Source organism: Aethalodelphis obliquidens, unplaced genomic scaffold (assembly GCF_003676395.1).
Source record: "Aethalodelphis obliquidens isolate GAN/ISIS:26980383/991018 unplaced genomic scaffold, ASM367639v1 scaffold3, whole genome shotgun sequence".
NCBI classification, from domain to species: Eukaryota; Metazoa; Chordata; class Mammalia; order Artiodactyla; family Delphinidae; genus Aethalodelphis; species Aethalodelphis obliquidens.
The window spans coordinates 9,872,490-9,890,975 of NW_020837947.1; the positions used below are offsets into that span (position 1 = coordinate 9,872,490).

Here is an 18,486-nt window from a genome sequence, read left to right on the forward strand (position 1 = left end):
CCTGAGTCACTATTAGAAAGTACCACATGGCTTTGAGCATGTGAGGCTGTGTAACTCAAGAACCAGGCTCACAGAGGATGCTAGAAAGAAACCTTATTCGGTAAAACAGTGATTTTTCAAACCTTTTTTCCTTTGTGTTAAACCAGGGACACCTCACTACCTAACCTACAGCATGTGTACTGAGGAAAGGGGAGCAGTGTGGACGGAGGCCTCGCCACATGGGATTCCAAGGAAGCGACGGAAACCATTGCCTGTCCTGAGAACTGCCCGCGCAGCGACAGTTAGAAAAGGAGCCTTCTACTGCACCTCCACTGGTTTTCTTTAAAAATGTTAAATCGAAGCCTTTGTTTCTGAGCACTTCTCCGTTAGGGAGGTAACGAACATGCCAACCAAGGGAAGGGGCTTCCGTGGTTAAGGACCAAGGTCAGGAGCCTTCTTCACACAAAGAAGTCCACCCTAAGCCACTATTTTAGGAGGGAGCTTCCTCTCAGAGACGTTTCAATGACTTTCCTTCTATCTTATTAAAATAATCTGGGCCAGTAGTGCAACCTTACTTGCCATTTTAATATCAAGATGCTGTCCTGAAAAAAAAAAAAAAAAAAAAGCTGCCCTGGCTTTTCTCAGAGATGTTTATTAAGGAACAAAGTATTCCCTCCCTGTTTAAAATGTTCACAGTGGAAACAACTGAAAAAACAACACCTGGAAGACCTTACCAAGAACCACTACCACTGAGCCTGCTGGCAGCCCAGTGTGGTACCACTGCCCAGACCTCGGCCTCTGGGAGACAGGCTGGCGCTGAGGTCACAGGAGGAGCCAGGTGTGGAGGCTCGAGGCGTGACCGCCCTGGCTCTTGCATCCTGAGAGAGGAGACTCTTGCCCTGGCCAGCCCAGCCCCAGCATATTTCTCATTTGTGCCTTTGGGCACTCGCTAATAAAAATACAGCTGTACTTGGTGGCCTGGGGACAAGGTCCTTCTCCCCAGTCCTGTGACAGTCGTCGACTGAAGGCAGCCACCTGACACGCACAATCCTTTGAAACTCCATCGGCTCCCCGGGCTCAGAAGTGTGTGTGTGAGAGGGGAAGTTTCTAGTGAGTTACCTCATCTTCCTCTTAGGAAACACTCACCTTCGATCGTAACTGGCTCCATAGGGAAACGGCTGCCGCTGCCCCATGCCTAGACTGGACATCGCTCCAGACGGGCTCTGGTTGTACATGTCCTGCATGCTGCTGGCAGCCATCTGTCCTTGCGTCATAAACGGCTCACTACTTCCAGGCACTGCAATATTTTCAGGAACAGACGAAAAATTAAGCACTTTCAAAAGCCAAAGGGCCCAAACATCCCTTTCTAGTCATTGCTGTTATCCTTAATATGACAGACAACAATACCGACGAAAGAGCATAAGGTCTGGAGTCAAGATGGGCCCTGTTGGGGCAGGATTCTAAGATGGACCCTGAGGTCCCCCTTCCCCACCCCCGTACACACCTTGTATGAGTCTCTCCCTCTGAGTGTGGGTAGAACCTACGAATGGGATAGGATGTCACTCCCAGGATTATGCTACATCACAGGGCAAAAGGGATGTCACAGATGTAATTAAAGTCACTAATCAGCTGGCTGAACTAACCAAAAGGGAGAGCACCTACGTGGGCCCTTTAAATCAGCATCTAGAGGTGAGAGACGAGCAAGTCGGAGACACTCTCCCCCGCTGGCCTGAGAGGCCCATGTGTTAGGAACGACGGAAGCCTCCAGGAGCAGAGAAGGCCCCAGATGACGGTCAATAAGAAAACGGGACCTCAGTCCGACAACTGCGAGGAAACAAATTCCGCCAACAACCTGAACAAGCTCAGAAGAAATGGAGTCCCGGCTGACAGCTTGATTTCTGCTGTGAGCTGAGAACCCATAGAAACTGCGAGGGCATACGTGTATGTTGTTTTAAGTCACAAGTTTGTGTTATGCAGTAATACAGGAAGCGAACATAGGCCCAGATCCATACTTATTTGGGTAAGCTGCTGAACTTCTAAGTTTAATTCCTTGTCTATAAAATGTGGTTGGGAATATCATCTCATGGAATGGTTGTAAGGAAGAGATGAAATATATAGGGAGAGTTACTTCCCTTCCCTTTTAGGAAAAAAAAAAAAAAAGTGAAAACCTTAACATAACCACCCATGCGCTGACTCACTCTAAAATCAGGATGAAGAAAATCACTAGGGAGCTAAGAACAGCTCAAGAAGGGATGAGATACAACTATTTCTAACAAGGGGTAGAGTGTCAATTAGGTCAAATATGCAAATTAGCATTAGCTCAGAGCCTGAAGGAAATTGAATTGGGTCAGGCCCAGAAACTAGCCTGTAGGCAAATTAAACATTTTAATGCAAATCTTAATTGATATACAGTACTACCACCACCTGAAGGTTACTTTTAAGTTCCATGGGATAAAAGCCGATTAAAATTTTGTGGGCTGATAAAATATGTTTGGCTGGTAGAGAGGTGCAAATAGTGAAGCCTGACACTGGCAGAATGTGTTTTGCTTTGTAAGGTGCTTTCACGTACTTTATATCTTACAAGATCTTAAATCAACCTGCAGTAGAACCAGTTTTGACGTTACTTTCCATTTTACAGATGTAAAAACAGACAGACAGAAATAAGGGAGATAACTAGAGCTAAATAACTTAATTCCCTAACATAAAGAGTTCTTAAAAATTAATAAGGAAAAAGACAATCAAATTAAAAAATGGGTGAACACGTCGATGGACATTCACAGGAAAAGACAAATAAATGGCCGCTCAATATATGAAAAGATGTATGATCTCATTTATAATTAAGGAAATCCAAGTTAAAACAACTGTGAGGCTTTCCCCCCTCCCAATCTGATTGGCAAATATTAAAACCACTGATAATAATCATTCTTGGTATGGGAGGACCCACATGCTCATGTTAAGAGTATTAAATTGGTATAACTTGCCAATACCTGCTATGATAGGCTATATTTTGGTGACCCCCCCCCCCAAAGAAGCACACCTCTGGGTGTTCCGTTCATAGCTTGTGAAGTCCCACCCACTAGGAGGCTGGGCACCAGCAAATGTGATGCAGCAGAGAGTTGTGAGGGCTGCAAGTGAGGCTGCACTCTTGGAGTGCTCCTTCTGGAACCCATCTACCATGTCACGAGGCGCCCAAGGACCTCCAAGGAGAGGCCCTGTGGAAAGGCCCCACGGAACAGGCCCCCACCAACAGCTCCAGGAGCTCCCAGCAGAGCCTCCAGGTGACACAGCCATTCAAATGACACCCCAGCTCAGCAGAGCTCTCCGTCAGGCTTCAGTGGACAGCGGCCCCTCAGAGCCCCAGCTGAGCACGTGTGGAGCCCAGGGCCACCCCGCCCATCACAGGCTGTGAGACAGAATCAAGTGTTGTTGCTAAAGCTACTAAGTTTGGGGATAGTTTGTTACCATAGTAGAAGATACTCAGTAAATGAAAAAAGAATTCTTATCCTTTGATGCGGTTATTCTCCTTCTAGGAATCTATTTCACAGAAACACTCTTACAAGTGTGAAAAAACAGCCATACTTCAATAATCACTGCATCATTATTTATAATAGCAAAATATTATGAAACAAACCATCCATTGCTAGAGCATTAAAAAGAATAAGTAGGACTGTATGTGTAGATGCTAATAAATATTCAACATACGCTGTTTGGGCTTCCCTGGTGGCGCAGTGGTTAAGAATCTGCCTGTCAAGGCAGGGGATACGGGTTCAAGCCCTGGTCGGGGAAGATCCCACATGCCGCGGAGCGACTAAGCCCCTGCGCCACAACTACTGAGCCTGTGCTCCAGAGCCCACGAGCCACAACTACTGAGCCTGTGCTCTAGAGCCCACGAGCCACAACTACTGAGCCCACGAGCCACAACTACTGAGCCCGCGAGCCACAACCACTGAAGCCCATGCACCTATAGCCCATGCTCTGCAACAAAAGAAGCCACCGCAGTGAGAAGCCCGCGCACCACAACGAAGAGCAGCCCCCACTGGCCTCTCTCCGCAACTAGAGAAAGCCCGCGTGCAGCAACGAAGACCCAACGCAGCCAAATAAAAATAAAAACACGGTTAAGTTAAACAATATATAAATATTCACTTATTGTTCACTTACAAGCAGTTAATCAATCAGTCCCTCAATCAGTGATGAATTAAGTGAGTAGGTGGGGAAGGCAGGCAGGTGGACAGGCGGGGCCGAGGCTACTCAGGGCTGCTGACTCTTAGACTGGGCTCTTTCATCTACTCCACCACCACACTACAGGTCGGCAGCAGGAGCGACAATACCGACACCAACAACAGGCAGTGTGATAGCCACTGATGTTGGTCGTTCAACAAAAAATCAGAGCGCCACCAAGCTCGCCGCCACGGTATGGTGAACCGAGGAATGGAAAACTTCATTATACAGGGGGTAGGGCTGTAAGAAAATATGTTTCCTGTGGGTTTTCTGCTTATCCGCTTTAATTTGATACTAAATATACCAGTACCGTAAGGCAGCAGGTGAGCTGAAATAGACTGGGGAAATGCGAGGCAGAGCTGCCCGCTGAACCACTGTACCATTCACACGGTTGATGAAAACACATTGCAGAGCTACCTAGTATCTAGCCAGGTGATCCAGTCACCCCCCACTCCCATGTTTATTTTCATTATAAAACAATTAGCGGCGTACGGAAACGAAAGAAATAGAACTCTCGCTGTCTAACATAGCATATGGGTAGGATACTGGAATACTTCACAATAACTTTTGAAACCAGATTCCAAAACTTCATTATTTTTTCCATGTTATTGTCATATTTTCAGAGTCTAAAAATGTTATACATCCACCAACAGCACTAACAACGTGTTCCTTCTAGCGTCTCATACCACTAAGGAAGACAGCTAACGCCAACACTCACAAAGCTTTCGAATCTCTGAGCTTATGGATTTACTGCATGTTCTGCAAAATCTTTACTTGGAATAAGCAGCTCGTAAACCTTTTGAAAGGAAAAATTATAGATTATCTTGCTTTGTATAACAGATATCTGAAATACATACGAAATACAATCTCATTTGTTAATTAAATGGTAATATGCCCAACATCTAAAAATTTGAGATTATTCATTTTTATTTTGCATTGCTCTGTAATACCTGTGAAAGCCAAGGCTTCGGGCTTTATGTTTCTCTCTACTCAAGACAGTATCAAGAAATTCATGTACCCCAAACATCTAAATACAGCAAAAGTACTATTATTCAAGGGATCCCAGAATAAGTACTTCCATAAAAATATTATTCACCATTTTTCTGTACGCTTTTCAAAAAATATTCATAGCATGCCTCAATGTCACAGGACTCAACTGCATCTGGAAGTGTGCCAACAACGTTTGGCACGTGGATGCCACTGGAGGAGCTAAAACGGGCTTAGATGGCTACAGTCTCAGGGCTACGGGAGTGCTGGGGGCTGATACCCACGAAGGAGAACCCCACCCTGGGTGTTCGCTAATGTTAGTGAGAACTCTCGGTGACCTCGTCCATCCTACAGCTGTCGATACCACTTCTCTGCTTAGTTCTCCAAGATTATACCTAATTCCAACGCTCTGCCCAGCTCCAGACATACACTCCACAACTTACCGCCCTGACTTATCCACAGGTCAACTCGGGATTTCCTTCTCTAGCTTGTTCATTTCCCAGATGTCCACACCACAGGTAGTAACAGCCAACCTTATTTCCCTCTCTTTCCCAACTGCCCACACTCAGGTGGTAACATCTTCACCCTCTCAGTCACCATCACTTGGTTCTTCTCCCCACGTTCAGTCCATCAGCACATCCTGTTGTTTCTATCCCCCAACGTATATACCGGGTGGGTCCACTTCTCAAGCTCCCTGCTGGGGTCTAACTCCAACCCATCACCTCTCCCTGGATTATGACAGTGGTCTCCCCATCTCCACCCTCACCTCTCTCCACTATGTTCTCCATAAATATCCAGTTATTTACTTATTTATTTTTAACAAAAAACCCAGTCACCTCACTTCCTGCATAAAACCCCAAACTCATCAACATGCCCAGGAAGGCACAAAGGCTCTGCCCCGTTGGCCTCGACGTGCTCAGCTTGCCCCCTGCTCTCTGTGCCCAGGAGCCTTGCACCTCCTCAAACACACCAGCCACGCTCCTGCCTCGGCCTCCCCAACTTACTCCCGCTCCCCACGTCTCAGCAGATAACTGACAGCTCCTCTGAGCCCTCTCCTCCCCGCCACCCTCCTTAGGAGATGCCCCTCCTTCCATGACCTCCACCCAACGTCATTGCTCTTTGTGTCCTTTCTTGCCTGTTTGTTTCCTTCCTTCCATCAACCACCATCCTTAATCATATATATGTAGTTTAACTTACTTTTTGTTTCTTGTTTGTAGACCGTCTGGTTTACCAGCATTCTACCTGGCACTCAGCCCCATGCCCAGGTCATGCCATGACGACCATGACACCAACTCCAGGCTGCACTGGGAGCACATTTGCTTACAATACATACCAGTTACTCTTCTAAGGGCTGTGTCTACGTGCATTAACTCAATTAATCCTTGTGGCCCATTATTATCCCCATTTCTAGATGAGGAAACAGACGTACAGAGATGCTAAGTACTGTGCCCAAGGCCAGAAATTTAGTAGGCTGGGGAGCTGGGACTCAAATATGTCTCGAATGGATCAGTGAATCAGTCATGGGATGGCAGACAGAAGAACACCCTCTGGACCAACTCTGCACAGAGGCCCCTCGGCATTTACCTTTTCTCATTCCTCCAAAGGGGTCCTTGTTGGGCTCGTAGGGCATCCTGCCCATCACTTCTGGCATGCTCATGCCCTGCTGGTATGGGGCGCTCGGAGTCATGGAGTTGCGTTTTGGGAATGATGAATCACTTGCGTCTGAGAATGGGTCGTGCACACTGACTGTACTGCTTCTGATAAGATGAGAGACATGAAAGCTTAACGACAGAGCATTAGTCACCTCCAAACACTTACTGAGAAAATAAGCCAAGCTTGAAATCTGTACCTGCAAAAACCATCCAAAGTAAAGCATATGAATAAAACTAGTGGTAGTTAATATTTACAAAACTCACTAGAGAACACCGTTGCCTCTCTCTATAAAAACTTTGCTCCAGAAAAATGAAAATAGACAAATCTGATTTTGTATGGCTCCCCGAGATGTTTCAACATACCTTCCACCTTGCATTGGGGTAATCTGTCCATGAGGGGTGGAGGCCGGAGTAGGCGGCTTCAGGTCACCTGGAACCTCTGCCATGGAATTACTGCCAGTTGACTGGGGAGTCTGTGGACCTTGCAAGGATCCTGAGTTAGCTGATAGTAGTAGCACCAAGAGAAAATGGGGGAAAATCTAGAGGTTATCAAGTAAGCTCATCCTTGATAGTTATTGAAAAAAAAAAAAAGGAAAGAAAATAAGACATCATCTTATGTAGAAGTAGTAACAATATCCATTGCTGGTAACAATGTAGTAAAATTAATTGCTCTTACATTGTTTACAGTGAAAATCAGTAAAAGCTTTTTTTTGGTAAACTATTTGGCAACACACTTCAGATATGAGCCATAAAATATATTTATACCTTTTGATTGGGTAATTGCTTTATCCCAAGAAAATAATCTAATATAAAGAAGGCTTTCGGCAGAAAAATGTTTATTTCAGTGTTGTTTATAATGGAGATAATCTGAATATCTGAGAATAAGGAAAAATGGGATGAAAAGTTTGGTATATCAATTTGATGGACTATTAGGAAAATTATCTGGGTCTTAGGCAATGAGAAGTGTTTACGTTGTAAAGCAATGATACAAAGTAATACAGAGCTTTATATCATTTCAATGCCTTCTCAATGTCTGGATATGTCTATGCTGTCATTAACAGTCATCTTTAGAGCTATGAAATCTTATTTGTTATTTACAGAACACAAGTCATATTGGTTTGGAGTTCTTTAATGTCAGTATCAGAGTTACAAGACTTGGCTTTAACTATAATTACATTATAATAACAGAGCTCAGAACTGAGCAGATCTTTTAAAAACTTAAGTGGGATTCTTGCAAATAATTAACCTGAAAACATAATATTTTAAGGGCTCTTGCTTTATCATTGATCACAGTCTTTAGCATGTCAGATGTTCAATAGACACTGGTTTCACTTATTAATTAAGCAACTACTAATTGAATGAATAAAGTGCTTGCTATATTGTAGGCTGTTTTCTACAGCTGGATGCAGCAAAGACGGAAAAAGACAAGAATTCCTGCCCCCATACAGTTTACAATGACTACTTTCAGAACGGTAACCCTAACACACAGAATTAATGGCTGCTTGTAAACAATAATATTGCGTATGTTACTATCCATAGCTCCTCTCCTATGGAGTTCCAAAGGCTCACCACAGCTACCACCACCCACACTTTAGAGGAAACGGAGTTGAACAAATCACTGGAGACTACGGAGTGTGCTACAAAGGCGTAAGAAACAGCAATGAGCCTGTTGCTTCTCAGCAGAAAGCCTCAGCTGAGCCCAGACTTTGCTAGCGAGGCCAGGTCTGCCCGGTCCTGGGTCCTGGCCGTGTCGAGAATGAACACTGACGACTACGCTAGCCAACGGGGAGCTTGTTCCGTAATATCTCCCCTGGGTGCCCAGGGCTGGAGTGACTCAGGGACGTTCTCACAGGTGCCAGGAAGACTAACTTCAAAAGGAGGTATCTTCTTAGATGTAGATACCTTAAAATAAAAACTTACCAACTCATGCTTACAAACCAAATTTTGGTAAAACCCTGGAAATGCATATTTAAAAAGGAGATATAATAAAAGAAAAAAGTAGAGTCTTTTACAAACGTATAAGGATAACCCTACACATATGACTGCACCGTAGAGCTGGCAGGAGGAATAACTGGTTTCTTACATCAAGAAGCAGATTGGACAGCAGTCTGTACATCTTCTGTGGAACACGGCTCACAAGGCTGTGATCTCAGAATGACCCTTATTTACAAGTATTCACATTTACAGCTAATAAGGAAAAAAAAAACAGGAAAAATTCTCCCCTCTTGCCAGTGTGTTTTCCTTTCCTTTTAGGAAAAAAAAAAAAAAAAAAGAAGGCAGCCAGGAGGCTGGCTCTCCAGGATATCCCCACCTTGTGCCAGAAGTTACAGATGTATACTCGAAAGTAAACAATGCAAAGGTTACTGAAGGTTAAGTGCATCCACACACTTGAGACTGTACAGCCAGACTCCTAGCTGGGAAGATAATTTACACAGCATGAACCCGGTGCCCCAGCTCTGGCTGGGGTTACGGGAAGTAGGGTGGGGAGAAGAGCAATAGCTGGTATGTCTCAGGTCTACAGCGACCAGAGGTCACCCAGAGGGCACCTCTGTTTACAACCCGAGCCCCTTTCTCATTTATCTTCCCACTGAGGATTCCCTAGTTGGATCCATGACAATCCATGACAAGTTCTGTGACATCACCCGTCAGCTAATAATAGAAATGCAGTCAGCCACCTGCCAGCAAAGATGGATGGGTTTTTGGTTACAGACTTACTAACTGAAAGGGGAGCTTCCTGCCACCTCCCCGCACTCCTCCCAGGCGGGTCCCCTCCCCGACTCTAACTTACAGGCGGGCCCAGGCCACCTGGGGAGGCGATTCCCGTGACCGTTCATTAGATCTCCACAAACTTTTACAGTCTGTTATAACAAGAGCCCGCCGGCACCTCAGAGATGCAACCACACCCCCAGTCCTTGCTCAGGCTTCATTCAGGAGCCTTCTTCTGGCTGACTTACTCTAGTCCCCGGAAGACACAACCTGGATCTCTGGCATGAGAAACCACACAGCCACTCAACAATGAAGATCCTGGTGCAGCCCCCAGGGCTAAGGGGTGATACCTCTCAGGGGCTGACAGGATTGAATTTCAGATCAGTATCAGCTGCATCAAATCAAAACTAGAATGCAGAGGGATGACTTAGAACGCTAAGTCATTAGCACTTAGGATTTAAGTTGGTTCAGAATGACCATTTGAAAAAACCGTCTAGAACGTTTCTTAGGAATCTTTTAGTTGTTTGCCTGGATGTACTCGTAAGGAATAAACTACAGTTATGTTCTTATGGGAAAAACCGACTTCAAAGAACACAAACATTGGTTGAAAATTAGTTAAAAAAAATTTTGTAGTATATGAGGCCCTGACACGGCAAATACCTGGGAATAATTTGTTTCCCTTCTCTGACAATAAAAATGTTTCAGAGGCATTTTCCTTAATGATAGGTCTGGAATCAAAGAGGCCACAATGCACAGATGCTGGAGGAGATGCCTGGTCTTTGGTTGAGAGGCTGATGTGACTCACTGCCCTACTGCCCAGTCCGTGTGTCCGTCTCTCTTGCTGAGTGGTGTGCAGAGCACATGAGCCAAGCAGACTGGCCCCGTGCACCCTGCACGATGCCTTCCAGGCCTTGCACTGGCTGAATGGCTAGACTCAGGAAGCTTTCCTCCCCTGCTTCCTGTTTCACAGGACTTGGGCTCCATTTGGACCACTAAGAAGAATGTATTATCAGAAGTGCATCTGCAATCCAAGCTCTTTTGTGCAGTTAAAGTGATAATGTTGCCATAAAAACGGTAGTTTAAAAAAAAAAGGGGGGAAAGGAAAGAGCTGACTGTTAAGAGAACAGGCCCTGTACTTTCTGAACTATATACCTCAGCAGGATTTCTTGTACTGAAGCTGATGCACACTGGGAGAGCTATTCTCCATACAGAAGTGCAGACCATTCAGTGACATGAGTTCTTTCCTGGCAAATAAAATATACTTTTAGATCTGTGCAGACATTGCCACTTTGGTCCCTACACCCCACCGGGTTTTTATTTTGGAAAAATAGTTTCAGAGCTGTTCACAGGCAGCTTGTTAATGTGGTGAGATTTTCGAAATTAGATTTCCCCGTTTTTAAAGTACACCATCACTGGCAAAGGCTGTGAATCTTTAAGGGTGGGGTTAGAGAGGAGGACTTCTCTATTTGTATTTAGAACCAACAGATCTGTCTCTAGGTATGCTCATTACAAGTGCACCTTGGGCCTAAAAAGTATTTATTTGAGATCTCTAAGTGGCCTTAGATATTGGCATCGCCATCCAGATATCAGCTAGAGGGAATAATTAAAGGAGAAACAACTCCTTTCTTTGGCTCACAGATACCATGTCCTATGTGTAAACAGTTTACCGATTACAGCGCTACTTTAAACACAGGTGTAGTAGGCACACCTACCTCTCTAATACCAGAGCCAGATGTCTGAGATCAAGGCCCGGTTTTCCCACTCACTAGCAATAATGGGCCAGTCTGCTTAGATTATTTATTTATCGAATTTTTGAATTTTATTTTATTTATTTTTTTATACAGCAAGTTCTTATTAGTTATCTATTTCATACAAATTAGTGTATATCAGTCTGTTTAGATTTTATGTGCCTCAGTTTTCTCAGGGATTTTAGAACAGTATCTTTATCACAGGGCTAACATGAAGATTAAATGATTAAAGCACTTAGAAGAGCGTCTGGCACACTCTCAGTGCTCAAGAAATACTGGCAATGAGCTATGATCATCTGACCGCAGAGCAAACCTCTGCTGGGGGAAGTGGCAGGCACAATCAGCCCCATCTTGTATGCAGGACAGTGTGACTAAGCGTGGACCACCCCAGGGCTTGGACACGGCCAGAAACAGACAACAGAATGATCAAATTTAACTTGAGTGAGGTCACCACCCAGAACTAAGGATGATGCAAGTTTCTTCCCATCTCTAATATCGTATTTATCAGAATATAATGATCCAGTAATATCAAATTTGAAACACTAACAGGCAGAACAAAAGCTGGCGGGAGAGCTGAAAGAATGGCAGGGTCTCCAACAGCTGAGTGAAGAGATAGGAGAGAAGGCAGGTATCATCAATATGATTTTGCTTATGAGAATTTAAGTGAATCACCATTATTCCTAAGCGGTATTTTAAGATTCCTGACCCTGGGGTCAAAGTTAACTGGACTACTCTTTCTCAGAAATAGGGCTATATAGACCTTTATCTTGACAGTTTGCTGAATTCCCTACAAGCAGAAACTTGCTTGGCAGGGGGTATTAAAAACTAAGTCCAAATTCTGTTTTGTTAACGTACAAATCGGAGTGTCTCTGACAGAGGCAGAGCTGGTAGAAGCTGGCCGTTAAATCCGCAGAGTGGCGTTTCCAGCATCAGCACAGGTTACTGGGGAGACTTATTTTGACGGTTAGATGGAATATTTTTAAATAATTGTGTAAGGAATAAAGGTATAAAACTCAGAATTCCAAAGTCTACTTTGGCTAAAAAAGGTAAAGCAAAAGAACCGTGCCTTCAAAGTGCTGACCAGAAATGACAAGACCCCCAATTTTATTCTTTCTTCCCTTAAGCACTGCCAATGGGGTCTAACTAAATAGACGAGGCAGAAGAGGACACCCCTGGCTCTCTAAGATCCCAGTTTGCTCTGCTCTCTTTACTCTGAGCGGCCTTCTCAGAGCCTGGGAGGGACTCCATGGGGGCGGGGTCCCCGGCTCGCCCGCCGCTACAGCTGCAGCACCACCACTTACCAGGAGAGGGCGGCTGGAGCTTGGGCTGCTTCTTGGTGTCTCCCGTGCTGAAGACTTCCGGCGGGGGCTCCTCCCCTCGCTCAGTCTTGCACTCAAAGGCAAACAGGTACTGAATATACTGCTTTTTCAGGGAGCTCGCTGCACTGCTTGAAGTGCCGACATTTAGGTTGGTTGCCAGCTCGCGCCACTTCTTGTTTTTATTAACCTGGCAAAAGAAAAAAAAAAAAAAAAAAAAAGGCAGGATCATTGGTTTGCAGCAAAGTGGCTTGTTTAAAGCCAGGAGACAAAAGAAAAGCACTTAATGTCCTGTTTTACTGTTTTTTTTCTTCACTTGCCTCTTTTAACTAATGCTCATTATTCCCACTCAGTAGTGCATAGACAGCATTTACAGTTATAAAACCATTAAGGAACCTGCTGATAGCTACATAGAAAGCACTGCTCGTGGAGATTCTTCTGCCTGGTGCATCTTCTAATGCCTCACACTCTTCCAGAGCTGGTGCTGTCCGGGCCCAGCAATTTATCTCCGAGCAAATGTACGCTCTCACTCACACTCATCCCCATACCACTTCTTATCTTTAAAAAAATAAAAAAAAAGAAGGGTGTCTAAAAAACTAACATAAGAAGCAATAACAGAACTATTTGGCAAGTTAAGTGTTTGGGCCTTAATATGAAAAACAATATCTTCTTCCAACAGCCACAGCTTCCGGAAAGATGAGCCTATAATTTTGGTCCGTGCCCAGCCTCTCACGAGGCTTTCCTGTGGTGTTGGGTGAATAAGGCCCCAGTCAAATGACCCCAACTTAAAAGCCTGGCCGAAGCCATCAGCCCTGTCTGAGCTGTGGAGGCAGCAAGTCGCTGACATGGCAGCACCTGTGGGCTTGGGAAGGGGTGCACAGGACTACCCAGTGTTCCCAGTCACACTTCAGATGGAGGGAACACAACTGCAAAAAGAGAAGAGAAAAAAGAAAGGAAATCCTCAAATGTTATAAAAGGATTTGAGGAATTACTTTAACCTTTTGATTCCCACATGGGAACACAGTTACATGACACTGAAACACGAAGGACACGTGAAGGCCTGCAAATACTTGGGGAATATTTTGCCTTTAGACGTTTCCTGTGTTAAGTAGCATAGGTTAAGGGGACAGTGAGTTTTAATGACATGTTCAATTTTTGGATTCAAACTTTCTCACAAAGCTCTTTCTGTCCATTTACTTAGTACTAAATGGTGCATGATAAACCATGGAATACTCCTGGGAATGCTTAACGCCATTTCTGTTACTTAACGCCAGGCTGCAACAAGCAGGCTCGCAATTGCTTCCCAAACAGTAAGCAGAGCGCTGCCTGATATACCCTGAATGAGCTGATCTATCTGTGGCTGCAGCACCTATTCCAACCACATCTGATGGCCACCAGGTAGAGCGCCAGACAGGGTGTGAGCAACAGTGCTGCCAAGGAGCTCATCGCCACTGTGAATCACTGCTACGTTCAAGCAGCTTCATTAGCTAAGCCAGCAGAGTCCTGCTCACAGACCCAACATGGGAATACACACTACTGACAGAGTGAGGTGTCTAGACGATCCCTACACTGCTGCGATGGGTGACACCCAATTGTTTGGCGTCCTGGGGATTCTAAAAAAATCTGTCAGGGGGTCTAGGTGTAAAGAAAGAACGGTCAGGGGAGTCTATGCCCATAGGAGAAATGTCAGGGGTGTCTAGAGAGGAAAGGTCGGGGGGGGGGTCTATGCTCAGAGGGGAAAGGTCAGGGGTGTCCAGGTACAGAGGGGAAAGGTCAGAGGGTTTAAGTGCAAGAGAGAGGTGTGTATCCTGACCTCTCCCTTCACTGACCACCACTCACACCTGGTCTGCATCCTATGATTTACCATCTGATCAGGCAGTCTGGGGTCAAGCTCTGATTGCTTCAGTTGTAGGCCTCGGGTCTCGGGTGGGAGGAGGCACCTCAGGGAGGGCTGAGAACAAAGGCCTCTCCTGCATCCCCAAGAGCTGTGTGGCACCGAGACCAGGGTGGGCCCTCGGTGATACCTGTGGATTACATGACCTGCCTTTGGATAGCGAGGCCCCGCACCACCTGAGGCCCGAGCAGCTACTTTCATTGATCTGGGTGGGAGCCCAGGTATTGACAGGTTTTAAATTCTCCCAGGTGATGCTAATGAACAGCTAGGTCTGAGAACTACGGGCAGAAATAAGGGCTTGCGTTTTGCAATCAGACAGACCTGGCCTCACCACCTAGCCTGAGAATCCCTGGGCCACAACATTGTACAGTCGGCCTTCCGTGTCCCTGGGTGATGCATTTGTGAATTCAGCCAACTTCAAATTCAAAGTATCAAAAAAAAAAAAAAAATCCAGAAAGTTCCAAAAATCAAAACTTGCATTTGTACCAGCAAATATTTAGGCAGCATTACATTTTATTGGATATTGTAAGTAATCTAGAGATGATTTAAAGTATACGGGAGGTTGTGTGTAGGTTATATAAATAAGGGACTCGAGCTCTGAGGATTTTGGTATTCGTCGGGGTCCTGGAACCAATTCCCCATGGATCCCAAGGGACAACTGTACTTCATCTTGTTACATCTCTTCTTCAGGGCTGATGACCTTGCATTTCATGGGTATTGAGAAAAAAAGTGACAAGAAAAAGCACAGTGCCCAGGACGCAGTGGGCACTCACCCCTTAGGACACTTTCCCCCATTCTACTTCGGGACATGGATATACAAACCAGACCCAATGCTAAAAACTGGGCTGAGACTGGGGAGGAAAGTGTGGCCTCTAGGGTACAAAATTGAAAGGGGAATTGCAGGGGAGGCATCTGCACAACCCCAAAACGAGTGCCTCCTGGAATTCTGCACTCCGGGTGCCACTTCTGCCCATGCCAGTCCCAGCCCTGTGAAAAAGGGACAGCACTGCTCTTCTTGTCGCCCAGGTATAGTGGACGTGGTCTTAGAAGGATGACTTAGTTTTCTTGCTCAATTGCTCTGGATAGAGGGAAACAGTGAATTTTTGATTTATATCTAATCTAGACAACTTAGTCATTTGCAGAACATTTTTATTTACTATGAAATTCTGACAGATTCAGTAGAATTCTGGAGCTGTCAGGGACCCGAAAGCAAACTCTAGCCCAAATGTCTCATCTTACAGATGAGGACTGAGACCCATGTAAATGACCGAGGTCCCTCTGCGAGTGGGCAGCGGATCCGGGTCCCTGGCCCCAGCACTCTCCCCCTGCAGCACATGAACGTGGATCCCAGTAAAGGTGACCTTCCCAGGGGCTTCGCTTTTCCTTTGTGAGAAAAAAATTCGAGTCTGTATATTCAAAGAAAGCTGCTGTAAGAGCTTACCTATAGCATCTCCTCATTCATTCATTCATTCTCACCTGTGCCAAACCTCCAATCTCTTTAACGCAGACATAGAGTCGGAACAGGTCCAAGGGCTTCTTGCCCACCGCAGGCAGACTTGAGACCGGGGAGCCTCTCTCCTCCATGAAGGTGAGGTATCGGTCTACCCACAGCTTTCTCTCTGGCTCATTCCCCAATTCATACACCTTTGTGATCTTTTCGCCAGTGGTGGTGGATGAGCTGGACTTCTAGAGCCCAGAAGGAGCATTTGGAGATGGGGCATGGGTGGGCAGAGGGAAAGGGAAGAAGGTGAGAAAAAAGTAATGAGCTACCAAATACAAGAAGAGAAGAAATTTTAAAACTACTGCTATCACACAACAATTAGGAATGAAGGCTACTAGTTCAGGCACAAAGTATACATTGTCTTAATTAAGAATTTACTTTGACTTTAAATAAAGGGCCCAAACTCCCCCTTTTATATACTTGAAAAACAAAAAGAAAGGAACAAAAACTTTCTTTTACTTTATGGATATAAGCGTTGAATCCCAGAAGGCAAGATTCCAATGACACCTCGCGTCATTTTTAAAAACAAAAGGTTGCTAGCTCATTGAATGATCACAGTGAATTTAAAATTTCACACGTAATGTTATAGAGCCCTAAAAAACTACATGGTCTCCTACATTTCCTTGTCAAAATGTGGATGGCCGATGTGTGTCTTCATTAAAACTAAATCATATGGAGGAAGAGCAAACACGTGGTACTTGCTGAAAAATATAAGGTAGGTCACATGTCACAGGACCCAGTGGTGTGTGGGCTCTTTGTAAACCAATGACCAGCTGAAGCTCTGGCGTTCACTCCTAACAACCTGCTTTCCCGACTTAAGACTCCTTGAACTTCTCTGCCAAGGTTAAGGGGCTGTTTAGATAGTTTAATACATTTCTTAAGCAGCCACGTGTTAATCACAAAGACATGTGCTACTTCATACTCCCAGCATATCTATGGACACACGTTTACTTTCATGTGCCCATTTGGTTTATACTGATGCTCTAATTCTTGGTCTTTTATTTTTCTAACTATGTATTTGATTCTAAAATGTCAAAAGTTGCTGTTTCATAAAGAGCCCAACTGTATATTTTTCCTTTCTTTTACGTCTCTGTATTTGTAACAATATTTGTGCACTTGTAATATCTGCAACTCCGGGATCATTGTGCAAAACCACTTGTAAAGTCTCGATAAAGATTTCCTTGGAATGATAATATACTTCATTTAGTCATGTTTATTTACTAGGTTGTCATTTGCAGTGTATAGCTCTTATTTTAGATGGAGTTTTTCTTAACTCTTTTTCACTATATTTAGCTCAAGATCATTTTAAGCCTACTGCTGAAATGGGGGCAGTGGTGGTGGTAGGGCCTGAGAAAGGATGCTTGAGAATGAAACTAATCAAGCTGGTGAGTGGCAGAGGTCCCTCCAATTAACATGTAATTTTCCCAAGCTGTTCTGGCTAAAATTTTAAGCCTTCAGCTTTAGAATTATTGAAGCATAAAATCTTTACATAAATTATATAAAACTGGGTAATACAGTTGATGTAAATAAAGAAAGTAGAGTGGTAGGATAAAAAAATGTGATCTTTTAGAATTTGAAGCTGAAGCTAAAGAAAGTTACTTTAGATAAGAACTTAAAGTACGTATACATGTTCCTATATACGTCTATAAACTCACGTACATACCAGATCATGGAACATACTCCACAACCAAATAAGCTTTTAAAATTTATTTACCATATTCTCACACCCAGGGAACATCTGACTCGGAAAAGAAACTGTTCTAACACATTTTACACTGCGTTCTCATACTGGGAACGTTTCAGAAACTTCGTCATCATTAATGAGGTAGTTATGAACAGGAGGTTTCCAAATCATAGTTTTGAAACTTTGTCTTTATTGGGAGGTACACTGAAAACAATGGACCCAATCTTTTTTTTAAAAAATAAAAATTTGAAAGAAGAACCAGAGGAAAAAACCATTATCACCTAAAATCAATTAAAACCACCACCATGAACCTCCCCCTTGCATTTCATCTGTGAAGAACTCAGAGGAAAAGTCTGAGATTCCATTTAAAAATAAGAGATATAAAATCAGTCGTTTCAGTTTACAGTCACTCTAGGTGCTCCGCCAACATCCCGAGTAAAGAGATCCAGCTGCTGTTCCCGGCCAGGTCCTCTCTAAACCCACACCGTGGAAGGGCTCCAGGAGAAAGTTACTCGTGGCCCAAGCAATGAGACTGTGAAGTGTTTGTTCCTGTCTATGAAAGGAGGGGATTCTCGTAACCTGAAACCGGCCTAAAGTAATGATTTACTTAGTTTTTGACTATCCGTATTTGAACTTTTCTTACCTTTCTTTGTTAAGTGAACTTAAGTTTAATTAACTTCTACATATCTCAATTTGTTCTCATAAAATTAGAAAACCTTAATGAAGATAACAGTTGTTAATAGAATTGTTTTACTTTTCATAGTTTTTAGATCTTCAAAAATGCATTCTATGGTGCCATAA

The 18,486-nt window shown here is 44.2% G+C and overlaps 1 protein-coding gene across 8 annotated transcripts in view; it reads right to left on the reverse strand.

Moving 5' to 3' along the window:
• ARID1B (AT-rich interaction domain 1B) overlaps positions 1–18,486 on the reverse strand; it is a 412,304-nt gene that overhangs the window by 12,899 nt on the left and 380,919 nt on the right. For all 8 annotated transcript variants that reach the window (XM_027082651.1, XM_027082627.1, XM_027082631.1 and 5 more), the window contains 5 exons: positions 15,977–16,186; positions 12,592–12,796; positions 7,200–7,338; positions 6,769–6,941; positions 1,126–1,276 (listed from right to left, as the gene is read on the reverse strand). In XM_027082651.1, coding sequence (XP_026938452.1) covers positions 1,126–1,276; positions 6,769–6,941; positions 7,200–7,338; positions 12,592–12,796; positions 15,977–16,186 — 878 coding nt within the window. The remainder of the gene's footprint in view (positions 1–1,125; positions 1,277–6,768; positions 6,942–7,199; positions 7,339–12,591; positions 12,797–15,976; positions 16,187–18,486) is intronic.